Source organism: Micromesistius poutassou (assembly GCF_964030765.1).
Source record: "Micromesistius poutassou genome assembly, chromosome: 13".
Taxonomy (NCBI): Eukaryota; Metazoa; Chordata; class Actinopteri; order Gadiformes; family Gadidae; genus Micromesistius; species Micromesistius poutassou.
Genome location: NC_140283.1, coordinates 18,413,390 through 18,426,081, shown reverse-complemented (window position 1 = coordinate 18,426,081; position 12,692 = coordinate 18,413,390). Strand labels below are relative to the sequence as shown.

Genomic DNA, 12,692 nt, shown 5'->3' with positions numbered 1-12,692 from the left:
AAACGCACAGATGGTGATCTACAAATATTTTTGATTTGCACACGTGTTTTGCTATCCACAAATACAAATTTATAATTTGTAACTTGTATTTTGGTTTTTACATACTTGTAAATATATTGTGTTTTTGTAAATACACAATTTTCCATTTGTAAAAACAAAAAGCCATTTGCAAAACTGAAAATTCTGCTCGTGAAGTATGACTCAGCATTTGTGGATCATTACTCACGCACACGCATCTCTTTCCTCACTTACGCATTTTTGAGACATTCTTGTCGAAGATCCGCACAGATCCACAGCTCGTGATTCACAAATGGCCCGCCCTCCTCAACCAGTAGGTGGCAGTGTTGTTCTATGCATTGATGTAGCTATGGTTTGCACTCTGCTTAAGCGGACTTTCGATTTCGCGGTAAAACCATGGCTGAAGATGGAGCAACCCGGTATCACGCCAAAGCGTGAAATAGATACGTTGGTCCACCTCGCAAAGCACGTACGTGTAACGTCTTGCCTGATCAAAGCGTGAAGAGTACACTCTTTCTTCCGCCCATCTAAATGAATGGAGGAATAGCACCAACAGGGGGCGAGACATTCTCCCAGCATTTGGTGAAATGTTTACGTAGTCTTTATTATCTGACGGGGAAATGCAATATTTTAGGGAAGATTCACCATTAAACGTGTTTCTAATAACATTTCTAGCGAAAAATATACTTTTAACTTGCAAAATCTTCAGTCAGTGAATGTGTCTGATCTTTAGTTTGATAATTGATTCATTTTTTTCGGTCTCGCTAAGGATGTTTCAACGACGTCAGGTTGCCTCAGTGCAAACCATAGCTACATCAATGCATAGAACAACACTGCCACCTACTGGTTGAGGAGGGCGGGCCATTTGTGAATCACGAGCTATTTGCTTGTGGATCTGTGCGGATCTTCGACAAGAATGTCTCAAAAATGCGTAAGTGAGGAAAGAGATGCGTGTGCGTGAGTAATGATCCACAAATGCTGAGTCATACTTCACGAGCAGAATTTTCAGTTTTGCAAATGGCTTTTTGTTTTTACAAATGGAAAATTGTGTATTTACAAAAACACAATATATTTACAAGTGTAAAAACCAAAATACAAGTTACAAATTATAAATTTGTATTTGTGGATAGCAAAACACGTGTGCAAATCAAAAATATTTGTAGATCACCATCTGTGCGTTTACAGATATTAATGAGACAAATTTAAGCCCATAGGGGGGGGGTGTCGGGTTACGTCAAGAGAAAACTAGTGTGATCGGTTAAGCGAAAGCCAAAGTCAAGCCGTCCCTTCTAAGAAAACGATACCTAATATTCTAATTCATTTCAAGTCACAGCATGCCTTCCACCACACATTTGCCTTTTTTATTTGGAGTTTTCAATCTCATCAGCGAATTTCTGCCCATTTGCCGATATGCAGTCCATGGTAAGTATAAACCTATATTTTACACACGAACATAGTTAATCGTATGTATATTGTAACAGTTGAAGTGTAATTTTATCTCAGTTGTTTACCGACTTTCTAAAGTTGGGTTTTTGCTCAATGATTTCCATATATGATTTAGATTACACAGTCAAATTGTTATAAGGTACAATGTAATAACGTCTATCGGTTACGTTCGCACTCTACCCTGATGTTAATGACCTGCGTTGGCCTCTTTCTCACTCTTTGCAGACGTTTCGTGGTAGAACTGTGGTCTTCTTTGATGTGGAGACCACGGGATTGGGTAGGTCTACTGCACACGGACACCTTTTCATCACTTACCTATTGAGTTTAATCAGGCCATGGCCTGCTCAGATCGATGTGTATATTACATAGTATACCAACAACTTGTCTGTACATGTAAATCTGTCTCCTATTGTGATATTACATGTCCTGCCCCTCTGAATGCATTAGAGGTCATCACTGCATGCTTTTAAATACGTCTCCCAGAACTCAATTTCACAGCCAACTGCCGGTAATTACATGCTAAACCGCTTGCTGTTTCATTTTAGAGCTATTCTGTGTTTCAACTTTTTTTGTAGGCATACTCTTTAATGCAGACTTGCGCACACACTCACTCACTTGCCCACTCACACCCCTCCCCTCTCAGACACTAGGCGGTGTGATATCATCCAGCTGGCGGCCATCAGCGGAGATAGCACCTTCAACATGCACATGATGCCTCAGGTCGCCATCGAAGGAGGGGCCACGGCGGTCAATGGCTTCACGGTCCAAAATGGCAAACTCCTCCTGCACGGTAGAGCTTTGCATAGGCCTACCGTCATCTTGCACGAGGCCCTGAACTCCTTCCTTGACTTCCTGTTGTCCTTAAAGCAGCCCGTGTTGCTGGCCGCGCACAACGCCAGGCGCTTTGACAAACCTGTACTGGACAGGGCGCTATTCAGGTGTTCCCTCACCGGGCAGTTCCAGCAGCTGGGCTCCAGATTCTTGGACACCTTGCCGCTCAGTAAGGCGCTCTATCCAGGGTTATACAGACATTCACTAGGGAATCTGGCGAAATACTTCAGAATACGCTACAAGGCCCACGATGCATTGGAGGATGTTAAGGCTCTGCAGAAGCTGTACTATAAGTGGGATCCCGACCCACACCCTGTGTCACTTTCTCTATTCCGATCTGGTTGACTTATTGACGACAGGGTTGATGGGCCATGTTAACATTAGGCAAGGCAAGGCAAGGCAACTTTATTAATATAGAAATGTTTCATACACAAGGCAGACTCAAAGTGCTTCACATAGGCTACAATAAAATAAAATTAAAAACTAACCCTAACTACTAACCCTTAAAAAATACATTGTAGAAAGTGCAATGTATGTATGTAACCCTAACCCTGGCAGACATAAAGTTTACATTTTTCTTCTGCTTTACTTGCTTTGTAATCATTTTTATATATCTAGTGATCTATTTGGTATTGTTGTTTAATAAACCAAGCTCAAAGCCAACCAATCGTTGTTAGTTGTCTCACTGAAGGTCAATGGACGGCCCTATGCCATTGGTTAGTCTACATGTACTCACCATACCTGTATACCTACCTGTAGTGGACAGCACTGGTGGTTCTGAGTTCAAAATAATATATTGTTTTGCAAATGATGATAGACAAACTCATAATGCCACCTCATTATTATTTTCAATTAAAATTTGTCAAACCTTATGTCATAATAATTAATGTATCAATAAAAAAGAAAGAAACAGAAGAAATGTAAATATGCCAAATTCAGGGTTCCCAATCAGGTTGTAGAAGGGTGTCTGAGAGTCTTTCCAAAGATTTGTGGTTAATTTCACAAATTCAAGTCACTAATTGAAATGTTCTTTGCTTAAGGGTGTACTATATGGCTGCAGTGGTGAATTTCTTTTTTTTTTTTTAAAGAGAACAATTGACGGTATGGAAGGACTGTCTGACTTTGTTAAGAATTGTGTCAAACCAGCACTATACGGCATACTTCATGGAAAAAAATATTGCTTGTCCAAAAAAATAAATTCATGAGGGTAAAGCTTATTAAAAAAAGGGCAAACTGGAGTCCGTCCTCGATGGCTTTTGTGATTTAAAAAAAAAATGGAATGAAAAAAACGGGCCTCTGGTACAGCGTCATCGTAATGACTATTAACGACCCCAAATAAAGGCGTCGGTATTTTACGTTGGGTGTGGAAGAGACAGTGTAGTAGGCCTACTGTTTTTTTAAACCTGGTATTTTGTTTGATGTGATCATAAATAAAGTAACCTATGCCGGTGTATCACTGTTATTAAAATAAGTCCTATATTTTTGCCCTTTTCCCTTAAACAATATGTGAACATCCCACTCTGCTGCGTTCTTTAAAAATAGATATATATATAAATTCCCCCTGGGGATTTGTCGAGGCTACATGATTTCTAGCGAAAACGGTTTGGTTGGTTTCTGTTTAACAAAAAAGAAAGTCAAGCGATCCCTTATAGGCTAAGTAAACCTAATATTTGTCATCTCAAATCACAGTCGTGATTTTTCTCGACTGTGTTTTCTATCAGGAAACCATTTATTCTATATGAACACACAATAATGAGCATACCACAGGCCTAACTATTTGACGTGTAGGCCTAAATCGGGTAAAATGTACATGCCAACGACAGCCACATATTGTCACATTACTAGTATGAGTCGGATAGATAAAAGTGTTACCAGCTTGCAGATGCACTGTGAATGCCTTTTTAGCTCGCTCTGTCGGTCGGTTGGTTGGTCCACAAAATTGGGGTCTGGGGGTCCTCCCCCAGAGAATTTTGAAAGAAGTAGATGCTATTTCCCGCATTCTGGGGCATTTTACCATGTTTTTAGATTTAAAATGATCTCCCTCTTTCATTGTTTTTCCTTGGAGCCGGCATGGTCTGCAATTACTGACTATTATTATGTCCTGGTGTAATACACAGAGGACTGACACTGACAACTTTTTTGGCACTTTATTCTCTATTTAATAGCAAAATATGAGGATTTAAATATTCTGAGAGTGAATTAGAAAAGGATGAGGTAACTGTACAACTGACAATACAACTGCAAACCAAGTAAAATGCAAGGATTTTGGTGAAATAAACTAAAAAGTCCTTATGTCCATCTCGTCTGTGGAACAGTCAATGTTTTAATTGTTTTGATTATATTTACAAGTTAACAATCTAACATGACCTTAACATGACCTGGCACTAAATATCTGAACAGAAAGAAAGCCTTTTCAGTTAAAGCTGGTAATTTTGACAATGACTGTGTTGCTGAAGTCTGTCGCTGTCGTTGATCCGTCTCTCAAAGTCAGCATATTCATATAATAATAATAATATATATAATAATAAATATAATAATAATAATATTCATATAAACATGCACCGAAGCAAGCCTATGTTGACTTTGAGAGTGTGTTTTGCATGTTTTGAATATGCAAAAAACTATTTACATTTGCACTCTACACAAATGTAATAATGCCCTGCTATGGCCTCTTTCTCGCCCTTTGCAGAAGTCTTGTGGTAAAACTGTAGTCTTCTTTGACCTGGATACCACAGGATTGGGTATGCCTACGGCACACAGACACCTACTATTTATATAGTATATATAGCTATTCAATGTGTTAACTTTTGTGTTAACTATCTACTCTTTGATGAACACTTGCACTCACTCACTCTCACCCCTCCCCTCTCAAGACACCTGGCAGTGTGAGATCATCCAGCTGGCGGTCCTCAGTGGAGACCGCTCCTTCAACGTGTACACGATGCCTGAGGTCCCCATCGAGAGTGAGGCCACGGGCGTCACAGGCTTCAGCGTCCAAGATGGCGCCCTCCTCCTGCACGGTGCCGCCGTGCCCACCGTCACCTTGCACGAGGCCCTGACCTCCTTCCTTGGCTTCCTGCGGTCCTTAGAGCAGCCCTTGCTGCTGGCCGCGCACCACGGCAAATACTTTGACATACCTATACTCACCAGGGCCCTACTCAGGTGTTCCCTTGACTGCCAGTTCCAGCAGCTGAGGTCCAGATTCTTGGACACCTACTTGGGCCATTTGGCTCTTCCCCTTTCTGCAGCAGGTGCACCTGATTGACCTATAAAAGGAGGAAGACATCCAGCCTGTCGGTCTCTCGCTGCCTGGGTGACAGAAGCTGCTGCTGCCACCAAACCTCATCGTCTTTATTTTGGTTTTGTTGTACATTCTCATTACACCAGTCCATAACACATTACACATAGTTAAGCTGCCATCTACACTGATACTTAATTTCCTTGTTAGGGCCTTTTATTTTTAAATAAATATACAAAAACTTGTCACTGCGTGTCTCCCAGTTTGTTATGCCATGCTTGAGCCTTGCGGTCATAACAATATCATTTAAGTATATAATTAGTATATTTGTACTTTTTGTGCTTTATTTAAAGTATGTTTAACATGTACTTCACAATAGATGGTTGACTTATTGACATGGTTGATGGGCCAATCATGTTAAGTTACACTTGTTTAATAAACCAAGCTCAAAGCCAACCAATCTTTGTTAATTGTCTCATTGAAGGTCAATGGACGGCCCTATACCATTGGTTAGTCTACATGTGTAGGCCTACCTGTAGTGGACAGCACTGGTGGTTCTGAGGGGTAGCCAACACTCCTTCAGAATTTTTTTTTTTTGCAAATGATAGATGACAGACTAATAGGCCTAATGCCACGTCACTATTGTTTTCAATTAAGAAATGTCTAAACTTATTTTATCATTAATGTGGCAATAAAAAAGAAAGAATTGGAGGTAATGTAAATATGCCCAATTCAGGGTTCCTAATCAAGTTGTAGAAGCCTGGCTGTCTGAGAGCCTTTCCAAAGATTTCTAGTTAATTTCACAAATTCAAGTCAATAATTGCAATGTCCTTTGCTTAAGGGTGTACTATATGGCTGGAGTGGTCAATTAAAAAAAAATAAAGAGACAAATCGGACCTTTTAAATCAGGAACCATAAATGGTATATTTGAATTCCAAGATAAATAGACAATAGAATTTCCATAAACAATCCAGAACCATGCAGTCAAATGAATTGAACCATTTATTCTATATGAACACACATTAATGAGCATGGGACTGTGTAACTCATTATTTGTTATCCACGGTTTAGTAATACAGAGCGTATCACAGGCCTAACTATTAGACGAGTTAATCGGGTTTAATGTACATGGGTCTATACACCTCACTATCTACCTCCCCCTCATACATGTCTCTCTCAATTATTTTTTGCTGTGACAAGGACTCTGACTTTGTTAAGAATTGGGTCAAACCAGCACTATACGGCACACTTCATGGAAAACAATATTGCTTCTTCAGTCTAATCTAAATTCATAATGTTCCCTGCAACAGGAAATATTATTTTATTTTATTATATGTTTATGGTTCTAAAACAACAAAAAAAAGAACTCCTGCGGGGGAAAGCTTCTACGAGAAGCTATAAGGCAGACTGGACTGAGGACTCAGTGGTTTAGGTGATCTCTGTCCAACATGGTGTCACCAGGTCCCCAGCCTCTGGTGCCGCGTCATTACGCGCCACCAATCGGTGACTACCAATGCTTTAATATTATACGCATAGTTATTTTACGAGTATTAACATTTTTTTAATTCTGTTTTAGTCGAAGTGGGATGCTAGATCCAAAAGCCAACTATTTTTTGTATTATCTTACGTCATGCTCATGAATACCATGGAGTCATGACCCTGCCTGCCGTGCCTATGCAAACGAACAGTGGAGAAACGTCTACCTGCTCCGACCAAAGTCATGTGTGCGCCATAGCAAGCCTATGTTGACTTTGAGAGTGTGTTTTGAATGTTTTGCATGTTTTGAATATGCGTGCGTGATGCGGCTGTGTGTGTTAGGAAACCAGGAAAACGCAGAGTGGATTTCTATTGATATGGGTATTCCCCCTACTGATAAAGTGTAATGGATTTGATTGTGAGGCAATGGAAAGAACACTGGACTAAACACTAGACCAGTCATGCGCTAATATTTTTGACGGCAAATGTGGGGGGGTCCAACTATTATTTTTTTTTAAGGTGTGCAATTATATTGTGGTGACGCCCATGCTAGGGGCCAATGACCACCTCAATCCGCCACTGGTAAAAACTATTTACATTTGCACTTTTATTTTTAAATAAATATACAAAAACTTGTCACTGCGTGTCTCCCAGTTTGTTATGCCATGCTTGAGCCTTGCGGTCATAACAATATCATTTAAGTATATAATTAGTATATTTGTACTTTTTGTGCTTTATTTAAAGTATGTTTAACATGTACTTCACAATAGATGGTTGACTTATTGACATGGTTGATGGGCCAATCATGTTAAGTTACACTTGTTTAATAAACCAAGCTCAAAGCCAACCAATCTTTGTTAATTGTCTCATTGAAGGTCAATGGACGGCCCTATGCCATTGGTTAGTCTACATGTGTAGGCCTACCTGTAGTGGACAGCACTGGTGGTTCTGAGGGGTAGCCAACACTCTTTTTATTTTATTACTTCTGCATACCCGTTCTATGTGGCCTTTTTTTTCCACATTTATGACAGTCCAACTCTTTAGCCCAGCATGAAAGGTGTCCAGATTTACCACAGCGAAAACATTTTACGTTGGGTGTGGAAGAGACAGTGTAGTAGGCCTACTGTTTTTTTAAACCTGGTATTTTGTTTGATGTGATCGTAAATAAAGTAACCTATGCCGGTGTATCACTGTTACTAAAATAAGTCCTATATTTTTGCCCTTTTCCCCTAAACAATATGTGAACGTCCCACTCTGCTGTGTTCTTTAAAAATAGATTCCCCCTGGGGATTTGTCGAGGCTACATGATTTCTAGCGAAAACGGTTTGGTTGGTTTCTGTTTAACAAAAAAGAAAGTCAAGCGATCCCTTATAGGCTAAGTAAACCTAATATTTGTCATCTCAAATCACAGTCGTTTCACAGAGTTTTCTATCAGGAAACCATTTATTCTATTTGAACACACAACAATGAGCATACAGAGCGTACCACAGGCCTAACTATTTGACGTGTAGGCCTAAATTGGGTAAAATGTACATGCCAACGGCAGCCACATATTGTCACATTACTAGTATGAGTCAGAGTGCATCACATCTCACACTGTCTCTACTGCATCCTGCCTACCCCTCTCTCTCTACACCGTGGTATCTACCCCTCTCTCTCTCACTCTCTCTCTCTCTCTCTCCCCTGATGTTAACATTCTGTATGTTATAGCAAAGAAAAATGAAAATACCATAAACATTCTATATTTTTGTAAGTGCCCGAGGAGTAGGGTGACACCGGTAATTAATAAGCCTCGTTGTTGAGTCATTCACTCAACCCAGGGAATTTGATTTGGTTGTTGTCATTCATTTATAATCACAACAACAGATGTACAGATGTAACAACAGATGTAAATTAGCCTTGTGGCTATAATCTGGCTCGATTATATATTGTGCATTGTCCCTGTCAAATAAACGTAAAATAAAGAAAATTCAACTGGTTTCGGGTTAGCCTACATCAAGAGAAAACTATGGTGGATTCCGTAAAACGAAAACCAAAGTCAAGCCGTCCCTTCTAAGAAAACAATACCTGATATTATTCTAATTCATTTCACGTCATTTGACAGTCGCATTGCCTTCCGCCACACATTTGCCTACATTATGCATGTTGATGATGATACACTCCTTATAGGGGGTAACACATTGGCACGACACTACAGGATGTCTCTACTGCATCCTGTCTACACCACGGTATCTCTCTCTCTCTCTCTCTCTCTAGTGTGTAGTTAGGAGCTGGTTGTTGAAGCAAAAAATATTTGCTGTGACAAGGAAGGACTCTCTCACTTTGTTAAGAATTGGGTCAATCCAGCACTATACGCCTGTTTTTTTATCTCATCATAATTCCAGCCCATTTCCGATATGCAGCCCATGGTAATGTATATACCTATATTTTACACACAAACATAGTTAATTGTATGTAACAGTTTAAGTGTAATTTTATCTCAGTTGTTTACTGACAAAAATTTGAACTGACATTGCTGAATAATTTCCATATGATTTTGATTACACAGTTGAATTGATATTTGGTACAATATAATAACGTCTATCTATCTATCTATTACGTTCTCGCCCTTTGCAGACGTTTCGTGGTAGAACTTTGGTCTTCTTTGACATGGAGACCGCGGGACTAGTGGGTAGGGTAGTACTGTACACGGACACCTTTTCATGACTTTATCACTATTGTGATATTACACGTCCTGCCCCTCTGAATGCATTAGAGGTCATCACTGCATGCTTTTCAATGCGTCTCCCAGAGCTCCACATTTCACAGCCAACTCCCGGTGATTACATGCTAAACCGCTTGCTGTTTCAATTGACCGTTCGCCAGAGTTTGATTGACAGGCAATCTGATCAATCAGAACGCTCCTATTATCGAGTAGTTAATGTCCTCCATTTTGTCCGACATCTCTCCGACATACCGGCCGGGGCTATCAGCAGTGTTAACTCAGCTGCTCAGTGTTTACTTCGTTAGAAACTTCTAGATATTTTTTTTTAATTCAGAGCTCAATATGGTAAAACGGTGTTGTCATGGAACCTGCAACACTGACAGCAGATATAGTGACCGAGTTGCCAACGTCTTTTTTTTCCCTTTCCCGAAGCCAACTAGGAACATTGAAAAATGTTTACGGTGGATAAAGTCGGTCATTATGCGTGACACAGCCTGCGATAAGTACGACCAAGGGTAGAGGGTGTTCAGCACACACCAACAGTGAGTTTAAGCTCATGTAAAACGTAGTCCTATACAGTTACCCTTGTTGACACTTGCAGTGCGAATCCACCAGTCTCCTCTCTTTTAAGTCGACCTCGAAATTGACAAAGATTTCCGTTGGCTGGGATAAACTTCTCCCTTAACGCTGATTGTGCCTATAATGTTATGTAGCCAAAATAAATTATCTGAAAGTTTATGCTTCAGTCAGGATTCACACTTTCATTTATTCTGACAATTTAGATTTGTTATATTTCAATAGAATAAATTATCTAACAATGTAAACAAATTAAGTAAAGAGTTAGCAGCAACATGACCGTTAGTCTTGGTAATAGATAGCTATTTACCTGTACTATTTTTGTATATTATCACGCTATGTACATAAGATCCAGATATGAAGGCATAAGCCTTTTGTTTTTTCTTTAAAGAAATGCTTCCTTCGAGATAAGATAGGCTAAAGTCGTCTGGTATATCGCCTAAATTCCCAACTTCCATCTTCACATTACAAGCCAGCTGATGTCGGACTTGACAGCAGAACCCGCCCCCGAGACAGGGGGGCGTGGCTAGAACGCTCCTGGCGAACGGTCATTTTAGAGCTATTCTGTGTGTTTCAACTTTTTTGGTCTACTCTTTAATGCAGGCTTGCGCACGCACTCACGCATGCTCAGTGCATGCTCAGCTCACATGGTGGCCACGTGGTGGCCACCCCCCCCCCCTTCGCGTTCGCTCCGACAATTGCGTTCGCCCCCCCCCCCCCCCCCCCCCCCATATAAAAGCCTCGGCCACCCTTGTGCCACCCCTTGAAAAAAAGTCTGGCTCCGCCACTGCGCATGCTCGCTCGCTCGCTCACCCACTCACACACTCCTCACCTCTGTGAAACCTGTCTCTGGCCAGGGTCATCTGACGTCATCCAGCTGGCAGCCATCAGCGGAGGTCACACCTTCAACGTGTACATTTTGCCCAAGGACGCCATCGACACAGAGACCACGAAGGTCACAGGCTTCAGTGTCCATTATGGCAAACTCTGGCATCACGGTTCATCGGTAACCACCGTCACCTTGCACAAGGCCCTGGCCTCCTTCATCTCCTTCCTGCGGTCCTTAAAGCAGCCCCTGTTGCTGGCTGCGCACGACGCCAAACGCTTTGACAAACCTGTACTGGACAAGGCGCTATTCAGGTGTTCCCTCACCGAGCAGTTCCCGCAGCTGGGCGCCAGCTTTTTGGACACCTTTCTGCTCAGTAAGGTGCTCTATCCAGGGTTGCGTTATAAGGAATATGAACAAGAGGAGCTGTCTTACCCCTTCTTGGGAAAACGCGTCAATGCCCACAATGCATTTAAGAATGTTACGGATCTGCAGGAGCTCTACGGTTGTTGGAATCCCGACCAAGAGTCTGTGACTCAAAGTTTATTCTAGCTGCCGCTAGATCTATTTGGTATTGTTGTTTAATAAACTAAGCTCAAAACCAACCCATCTTTGGTAATTGTCTCATTGAAGGTCAATGGATGCATAGTGGACAGCACTTTCTGAAGGGACACCCCTTCAGAAAAAAGTCCTGGCCCTGTCTAAATGTGGAATTCGAAATGAATATTTTTTTTGCAAATGATGATAGACAGACTAATAATCCCACCTCACTCTTCTTTTTCAATTCAGAAATATCGAACCTTATTCCATAATAATCAATGTGTCATTAAAAAATAAAGAAACGGAGGTAATGTAAATATGCCCAATTCAGGGTTTCTAATCAATCAAACGCGGAGTTGTTGGCGTGGGGTGGGCCCCTCGTGGTTTCTTGACCGGGTTTATTCGCTAATAGTTTCTGCGCATTATGCGCGCGTTCCGTTGACTCACTCCCCCCCCCTTGTGACGAGGCCCGGGGCTGCAGCCCTTAAAGCCTGTTGTCTTAATCCGGCCCTGTTTTTAATACGGGAACCATAAATGGTATCTTTGAATTCCGAAATAAATAGCCCGAATTTTAATAAACAATCCAGAACCATGCAGTCCAACCAGTTCAACCATTTATTATATATGAACAGTAACACACATTAATGAGCATGGGACTGTGCAGCTCATTATTTGTTATCCACAGTTTAGTAACCACAATAGAGAGGAGCGAGAACAGCGTAGCTGACGTTCTGTATTGATACAGAGCGTACCACAGGCCTAACTATTAGACGAGTAAATCAGGTTAAATGTAGCCCTACAGTCTATAGCCTACTTTAGTATTATCCGTTAAAGCTTCTTTCCTTAACTCGTGCAAAACTCTGCAGTCCAAAACATATTTTGTTAAATCATAGTGTTTGAATTCCAGCTAAAACCGTTGGTTCACTGGCTCATTCAATTTTGTTTATTTTCACTCACACACATATTCGTTTTCACACAAACTTCAAGTCTTCAATAAATGGTTTCCTGATAGAAAACTCTAAAAACTAGAAAACTAA

General features: G+C 40.9%; 3 protein-coding genes across 4 annotated transcripts; all 3 read left to right on the top strand.

The window, feature by feature from the left end:
• Nucleotides 1–896: 896 nt before the first annotated feature.
• On the top strand, nt 897–5,780 carry LOC311357420 (uncharacterized protein). Its single transcript, XM_084477362.1, has 3 exons — nt 897–949; nt 4,985–5,036; nt 5,169–5,780. The coding sequence occupies exons 1-3, from the start codon at nt 935–937 to the stop codon at nt 5,558–5,560; spliced, it is 459 nt and encodes a 152-aa protein (XP_084333488.1). The 5' UTR covers nt 897–934; the 3' UTR covers nt 5,561–5,780.
• On the top strand, nt 1,110–4,478 carry LOC311357413 (uncharacterized protein). Of its 2 annotated transcripts, XM_084477351.1 has the most exons (4): nt 1,110–1,440; nt 1,690–1,741; nt 1,912–1,972; nt 2,108–4,478. In XM_084477351.1, exons 2-4 carry the CDS (start codon nt 1,721–1,723, stop codon nt 2,638–2,640), a joined length of 615 nt encoding a protein of 204 aa, XP_084333477.1. In that variant the 5' UTR covers nt 1,110–1,440; nt 1,690–1,720; the 3' UTR covers nt 2,641–4,478. The 2 variants fall into 2 exon arrangements, with proteins under 2 accessions (XP_084333477.1, XP_084333478.1); XM_084477352.1 differs by lacking the exon at nt 1,912–1,972 and having other exon boundaries at nt 1,115–1,440; nt 2,108–4,475.
• Nucleotides 5,781–9,278: 3,498 nt separating the features above from the next.
• Nucleotides 9,279–11,667, top strand: LOC311357417 (uncharacterized protein; the record flags this gene model as incomplete). The annotated part of the gene is made up of 3 exons (XM_084477358.1): nt 9,279–9,417; nt 9,626–9,680; nt 11,147–11,667. Exons 1-3 carry the CDS (start codon nt 9,406–9,408, stop codon nt 11,665–11,667), a joined length of 588 nt encoding a protein of 195 aa, XP_084333484.1. The 5' UTR covers nt 9,279–9,405.
• Nucleotides 11,668–12,692: the final 1,025 nt, after the last annotated feature.